This window comes from Myxine glutinosa, chromosome 14, assembly GCF_964187855.1.
Source record: "Myxine glutinosa chromosome 14, kmMyxGlut1.1, whole genome shotgun sequence".
NCBI lineage: Eukaryota > Metazoa > Chordata > Myxini > Myxiniformes > Myxinidae > Myxine > Myxine glutinosa.
In genome coordinates, this window is record NC_136274.1 from 26201932 (window position 1) to 26209509 (window position 7578).

Consider the following 7578-nt stretch of genomic DNA (forward strand, 5'->3'; position numbering starts at 1 on the left):
TGGACCAGGTACGTCGGTCCGACTGGCAGGTACGTACTGAAATCAGTGTACCTGGCTTAAATGAAGTCGGTGTAGCTGGCGGAAAACTGAAGCCGGTGTAGCTGGTGGAAGAAAGAAGTCGTGTAGCTGGCATAAATGATGAGCGGTTTTGAATTCAAAATCCGTTCTGTACAGTACTGTATTGTAATTTATTGATTTTAATCACCAGGTGAAAATAATTTTAATCACCAGGTGAAAATAATTTATCGGTCGCGCCAGACTAAAGCAAGATCATGTGAGCAAGATGGCGGATCATGGAAGGGACATTTCAAATGACAACACGAAATTTTGTTCCCAAGGGAATGGGGAAAAATTTGAAATTTTTTTTTGTAAAAGTTGAAATGAAAGAACTTTTGAATGGATTTACATAAAATTTGGGATGGATTTACATATACATGCAATTGCCATAGAGGTTTGCTTACGAAGCTCTCTATGATGTCATCGCTCACGTGGTCTGGCAGCCATATTGGATCAAAAACAGAAGAGTTGGCTCACACCAAGTTGACTGCGCAGGGTAAGTATTCTATGAATACCATCTAGTTGATTTAGCATTCAGATTCAATTTCATCTTGTCAGGTGTTTTGAGCTATTCCATTGCCTGGTGTTGGATGTCTGGTCCCCAAAATATTGTTTGCTGGATTGATGCTTATGACCGTATGTTAACGGTGTCGGTCATCTTCCTGACCTTTGCTTTCATCTTTTCCTAACCCTCCCGACTTCCTATCTCCCATCCGTTCCTGTGCAGCTCAACAACGAAGTGGGTTATCTGCCTGTGATGTTACACTGATCATCATTTCTGGACTCCTTGTTTTGGTCACGTTCCCTCTAACCATCTGGTTCTGCATCAAGGTATTTGGTCAACCGTAGTAATTTCCTGTCTTGATTTGGCCAGAGAAAACCATTCGAGTGGTAGAATAAATGGCTCCTAAAGACGAGGACGAGCAAAATCTGATTCATTTTTTAAAAATCTCTCTCCCAGAGTATTACGGAGCAGGAATAGATGGAATTTTGGCAAAAATTCATTCTTCTCCTCCTCTTCCCTTTACAATGGGTGAGGTCCAATGATGATACCAGGCTTCTGCCCTTACTCCTCCACTCCCCTCTGTCCTCAGCTGACTCTCTCCACTCTCCAATAACTCCGACCTTACTTGTATCCCTCTTCACACAATCCTCCCATCTCAACCGTGGTCTACCTCTTTTCCTCAACCTATCCTCTCTCTTTGCCATTCTCCCTTTCCACATCCGCACCAACTGTCTAGCCCATCTCAGCCGGCATTTCAGCAATCTCTCTGTCAAGCTCATCTGCACACCAAGTTCATCTATCCTCATTCTATCCACCATCCTCACTCCTGCATTCCTCCTCACCCAGTTGTTCTTGTAAACCTGCAGCATCTGTTGTTGTCTCTGTCAGTGCAACCGTTTCCAGACCGTAAAGGAAGGCCGGCACTACACATGACATCAGAACCTTCCCTTTCAATTTCCTTGATATATTTGTCTGTCAATAATCCCTCCAACCTCCTCAATGCATTCGCACCCACGTGAATCCTCCTCCGCACCTCAGCCTCAGACTTACCATTTGCAGTCACTGTTCCACCCAGATACTCAAACCTATTTCCTTGTCTGATCTCCTTCTCCTCTAACCCGATATTCATTTATTGTCTCTTGCCCAACCCACATCACCTCAGTCCTTTCCATACTCACCTTCAGCCCATGCTTCCCAAATGTCTCCTTTCATTCCCCCAATACTTCCTGCACCTCTCACCTACTCTCCACCACAACAGCTAGATCATCCACATACAATATCCTCCCCCAGAATATCTCATGTTTACCTTCCTGCTTACCAGCTCCATCACCATGATAAACAGGAGTGGGCTGAGAGAGCCTACCTGGCTCAAACCGATGTTCATACTGAACTCTGCCGACATCCCAGGACCAAACAATACTCTTCCTTTCATTCCCTTGTGCATCTCTTCCACCAAACGAACTTCTATTTCCGGCACTCCCATCCATTTTAGAGTTTTCATCACCATTACTCTCGGAACAGTCGTAGGCGTTTTTCCAGGTCCAAAATCCCAATGCCATTTCCCCTTGCACCACCAACCTCTTCTCCACCAGCGCTCTCCTCAGCACGAAAATCCCACCTGTTATTCCCCTACCCTTTATAAACCCCTGTTGCTCTTCTCCGATCTCCTTCTCTACACTCTTCCTTATCCTGCCGTCCAGAACCCTCTCCATCACCTTCATGACATGAGTTAGGAGCGTGATGCCTCTGTACTTCCCCTGATCTTGAACGTCCGCCTTCCCCTTCCATCTCGGCACAATTAATCCTGTCCTTCACCCTCCCAGAATTGACCCATCTCTCATACATACATTCAACAACCTCTTTGTCCACCTGACTCCGACTTCTCCCGCTGCAATTATCATCTCTGTACACGCCTCATCGATGTCTGGTGCTCTTCCCTTCATCCTCCTCTTCAATACTATCCACACCTCCTCGTCCATGATCTCCACCAACTCCTCATTCCCCTCTACATAACACAGTAGCTCCAGCTCAGCGTTGCTTCCTCCCCGGTTCAACATCTCCTTGAAATGTACTTCTCACATCTTCAATACTGTGCCTGTCTCTGTCACTAGCCTCCTGGCACCATCCTAAATCACCCTCGCCTCTTCCTTCATATCCTTGCTATCCTCATGTCACGATCAAATTTATAGTATTCATTATTGCCAAAAAGTCATTATTGACTATTTCAAAATCTGAATATTATTCTACAAAGCCATGAATCTGAAGCAGTTTTTGTTTTGTTTTTTTTAATGTAAGAAAAAAAATTTAAATGTATTTTGGTGTTTGGATACGAAATTGATGGCTGTTTGGAAATCTTTACATATCACTTTGCTTAAACGAATTGTACAGATGGTGAACGAGTATGAGAGAGCTGTGATTTTCCGCTTGGGGCGCATACTTTCTGGACGTGCCAAGGGTCCTGGTGAGTTTCCCCCATTAGACAATATAATCTGGTGTTGGCTTAGTGGTTAGGGTGCCGGCTTGGGATCCTAGGATCCTGTGTTCGAATCCCGGTCGATCGCTGAATTAACGCCAGGGGGGTTCACTCAGCCTGTCATCCTTCCGAGGTCGGCAAATTGAGTACCAGCTTGCTGGGATGAATGATCACGGTGTGTACCCCGATTTAGAATAGGTACACCGTATCCCTGCGCATCGTAAGAGTGTGACCAAGGGTTGGCGTCAGGAAGGGCATCCGGCCATAAAAACATTGCCTCAAAACAGGGAACCATGATTGTCATGGGGCCTGCAAGGCTAACCCCCGCTCTAGCGGACAAAATGGCCTTAAAACGATCATTCATTCAGACAATATAATCTACTTCACCCATGTGATTTAACTTACCTGCACTCTGCATTCCACCTGCCACTTATCCATCATGCATTACCTGCACCTTGGTGTCTGTCTGTGTCCTCCTCCTCGATCTTACTTCTTCATTTGTTGTTCTGTCCATGTGCCTTTGCTCTTCCTTTTGCTCAGGCATATTTTTTGTGTTACCTTGCACGGACACGATGCGCAAAATGGATCTCCGCACCATCTCGTTCCAAATTCCTCCACAGGAGGTAAAGTGCCTTTCGCCATCAAGTGTTCGGTTCTCGTTTCTAAACTTGTCCCTTTTACCTTCACACCGACTGCCTTACAGGCCTGTGCTTCCACAGCCACTTCACTCTTGCTCGTGCGTTTGTGTCATCAGATCCTGACGAGGGACTCGGTGACCGTTTCTGTCGATGCGGTGGTTTACTATCGCATCGTGGAGCCCACCATGGCTGTGGTGAGCGTTGAGAATGCCGATGCTTCCACTAAACTCCTCGCAATGACAACACTGAGGAATGCTCTGGGGATCAAGACCCTCTCTGAAATTCTCACAGATCGTGAAGAGATGGCTGATCGCATGGAGGTTTGTGTGCCTTTCTGCCTCCTCGGCCCCAAATGTCTTCGCAATCCCTCGTTTTGCTTCATTGCATTTTTGTGTTCGTTCGTACTAGAACATACTTTTGGAAGCAACACGCCCGTGGGGAATCCGTGTTGAACGTGTGGAATTGAAGGATGTCCGTCTGCCCGTGGAGCTGCAAAGAGCAATGGCGGCCGAGGCTGAGGCCACCAGAGAGGCCAGGGCTAAGGTCTGCAGCTTTTTTGTTCACTTACATTCACTGATATCGTCCTCGATTTCATTAGCATTTCAAGCTGTAGGAAGAAACGCCAACGGTGTTAATTGTCGCTTTAACTGTGGTTGTGGTTGGCAGGTGGCGGCGGCCGAAGGTGAGGTGCAAGCCTCGCGAGCCCTCCGCGAGGCAGCTCAAGTGATCTCCGAGGCCCCTTCGGCTCTCCAGCTGCGATACCTGCAGACTCTCAACCAAATTGCGGCCGAATCCAACTCTACCATTGTATTCCCCCTCCCAATGGAGTTACTGTCCGCATTCTCTCGTTAGACGAGCTTGACGGCCCGTTTACTGTGTGTGCCTTGTTCTTTTACATATTATAAAGTTACTTTCCAAGCTTCATGAAACTGCAAAATTTATAAATTCATTTTCCTAATTCAATTCTTGTTCATTTCAAAAGTCGTCCATACTTGTTCATTAATGGGGGAAAAAATGGAATTCACTGTAAAATTATCTGCTCAAATTAATCACTGCTTTGTCACAATTGTACTTTATTTCTCCTCTTTCTTTTTTTTCTTTTTCCTAACAATTCAAGGTTAACGGATGGTCGAAACACTGGGGTTTGGGATGGTGGGTGAGGAGGTGTCAATGCACTAACAGCGAGGCAACTAGAATGAGAATGGATCTGAACACGCATGGTAACTGATCTGAACATGGCCCTGACAAACCCAGTACAAAAGCATATGTGATGCCCATAAACGAGACTTGCGAACACGTCACACCAACAATTGAGAAAAACTGTTAAACAAGACAAATGACAGCCTGTCTTGGTGAAAAAAAATGGCAATGGCGTCGGGCTCCGAAGAAACCCGGAACTGGAGATCCATTTAACTTGTGGAACAAATACGTGGTCCTTAGAGTAGTGTATAAGAATCGTTTCTTGTAATATTCCAAACACACATTTTTCTCTTGGAAAACCTTTGTCTTCTTGATATTCAACATACCTGCATATATAGATTGATTGTGATGGAGAATACTCTGTGTGGCTGTCAGGATGGCCTGGAGGTACTCACATTCACCTCTAAGCTGTGTAGCCTGGGTTGCGATCTGCCCAGGTAGACCAGGTATAACAGTCACCCGGTGTTTCACCGGCAGGGGCATCCATCAATGTGCGTACCATCCCTCGGATGGATATTAAACGAACGTCCCATCCGCCGGCATTCATTGGTGGACATTAAATATCCCATGGTGTCCTCCACGAAGAGTAGGTGGTCTATCACCGGCACTCTGAACAAATTTTTAAATTCCTGGCCTAATCCACAGTGGACATTGCATCAGCAGCGCAGCTGCGCCCTCAGCCAATGATGCGAACCACAGCCTTGTGCTGCACACGAAAGAAGAGGGCGACCATTCCCTTGAGTGTCAGTTTCTTCTACTAGGTGCCTCGCCATTGCTCCCCAATAGTAGTTAGGGGAGGAATTTGCAATTTGTTCAGGATGCTCGAGATACCTTGCCGCCTCTTCGGTGAAAGATACCATGGGATCTTCAAGGTCCACAACTAATGCCATCAGATGGGATGCACAGTTAACGTCCATCACACATAGATGGATAACCCTGCCTGTGAAACTCCAGGATGACAGTTTATAGCTGGTTGGGATTCGAACCCAGGCTAGACGGCTTATCGCGAGAGTGCATACCTCTCGGCCATCCTCAGTTATACTTGTATCTAATTTTGTTTCTGCTTTCCTGATTTCCTTGTCACAATTGCATTGTAATTGTAAAGCAAAGCCGAATTTATGCTTGTCATTTATTTTTTATTACATATTAAAGAGTACGTAAAAGAAATGGATGAGGTGTGTGTATGTGTCATGAACATGGTTTTTGTGGAGTTCGACTGGAGCTTCCCAATGTGCAACGTCATACACCAAAATGATCGTCATGATCTCCTGGGTTGATTAGGCTAATTAACTACAAATAATCCGGAAGAATTCCCATGTATTAAACGTATTAAACACACACACACACACACACACACACACACACACACACACACACACACACACACACACACACACACACACACACACACACACACACACACACACACACACACACACACACACACACACACACACACACACACACACACACACGTGAGATTGGCTAAGTACGTGAAAAGTTCAACAGACTACCGAAGGTGGGAGGGGGAAGGGGGAGGGGGTTGGAGGGGGGAGGGGAGGGGGTTGGAGGGGGGAGGGAGGGGGGTGGGAGGGGGTGGGAGGGGGAAGGGGAAGGGGGGAGGGTGTGGGAGGGGGAAGGGGGGAGGGTGTGGGAGGGGGAAGGGGGGGAGGGTGTGGGAGGGGGAAGAGGGAGGGGGTGGGAGGGGGAAGAGGGAGGGGTGGGAGAAGAGGGAGGGGGGTGGGGGAAGAGGAGGGGGAGGGGAAGGGGAGGGGGAGGGGAAGGGGAGGGGGAGGACCCGGCAGAAGTACCCGGCATTGTTGGGCGGGGGGAGGGGAGGGGAGGGGAGGGGAACGGGGGAGGGGAAGAAGGGAGGGGGGAGGGGAGGTGAGGGGGGAGGGGGGGAAGGGAGGTGAGGGGGGAGGGGGGAGGGGAGGTGAGGGGGGGAGGGGGGAGGGGAGGTGAGTGGGGAGGGGGGAGGAAGAGGAGGGAGGGGGGAGGAAGAGGAGGGAGGGGGGAGGGGGAGGGGTGGAGGGGAGGAGGAGGTGAGGGGGGAGGGGAGGGGAGGGGGGTGGAGGGTGAGGGGGGAGTGGAGGGGGAAGGGGGGAGGGGGAGGAGGGGGGAGGGGGAGGAGGAGGGAGGGGGAAGAGGAGGGAGGGGAAGAAGGGAGGGGGAGGGGGAGGTGAGGGGGGAGGGGGAAGGGGGGAGGTGAGTGGGGAGGGGAGGTGAGGGGGGAGGGGAGGTGGAGGGGAGGGGTGGGGGGAGGGGAGGGGAGGGAGGGGGGAGTGAAGGGGAATGGGGGAGGGGGAGTGAAGGGGAAGGGGGGAGGAGGGGGAGTGAAGGGGAAGGGGGAGAGGGGGTGAAGGGGGGAGGGGGAGGGGGAGGGGTGAGGGGGGAGGGGGGAGGGGAAAGGGGGAGGGGGGAGTGGGAGGGGAAGGGGGAGTGGGAGGGGGAGGGGGAGTGGGAGGGGGAGGGGGGGAGGGGAGTGGGAGGGGGGAGGAGAGGGGAGGTGAGGGGGAGGAGAGGGGGAGGTGAGGGAGAGGGAGGTGAGGGAGAGGGGAGGGGGAGGAGAGGAGGAGTGAAGGGGGAGGGAGGAGGGGGAGGGGGAGGGGAGGAGGGGGAGGGGGAGGGGGGTAGGGGGAGGAGGAGGGGGGAGGAGGAGGGGGAGGAGGAGGGGGGAGGAGGAGGGGGGAGGGGGAGGTGAG

General features: G+C 50.3%; 1 protein-coding gene across 1 annotated transcript in view; it reads left to right on the forward strand.

Annotated features, from left to right (window-relative positions):
• The window catches only part of LOC137412300 (stomatin-like), a 64623-nt gene extending 58579 nt beyond the window's left edge, over positions 1 to 6044 (forward strand). The window contains exons 3-8 of the mRNA XM_068097564.2: positions 785 to 888; positions 2951 to 3023; positions 3576 to 3658; positions 3790 to 3993; positions 4082 to 4216; positions 4340 to 6044. Of these exons, the coding sequence (XP_067953665.1) occupies positions 785 to 888; positions 2951 to 3023; positions 3576 to 3658; positions 3790 to 3993; positions 4082 to 4216; positions 4340 to 4525 (785 nt within the window). The 3' untranslated portion in view covers positions 4526 to 6044. The remainder of the gene's footprint in view (positions 1 to 784; positions 889 to 2950; positions 3024 to 3575; positions 3659 to 3789; positions 3994 to 4081; positions 4217 to 4339) is intronic.
• Positions 6045 to 7578: the final 1534 nt, after the last annotated feature.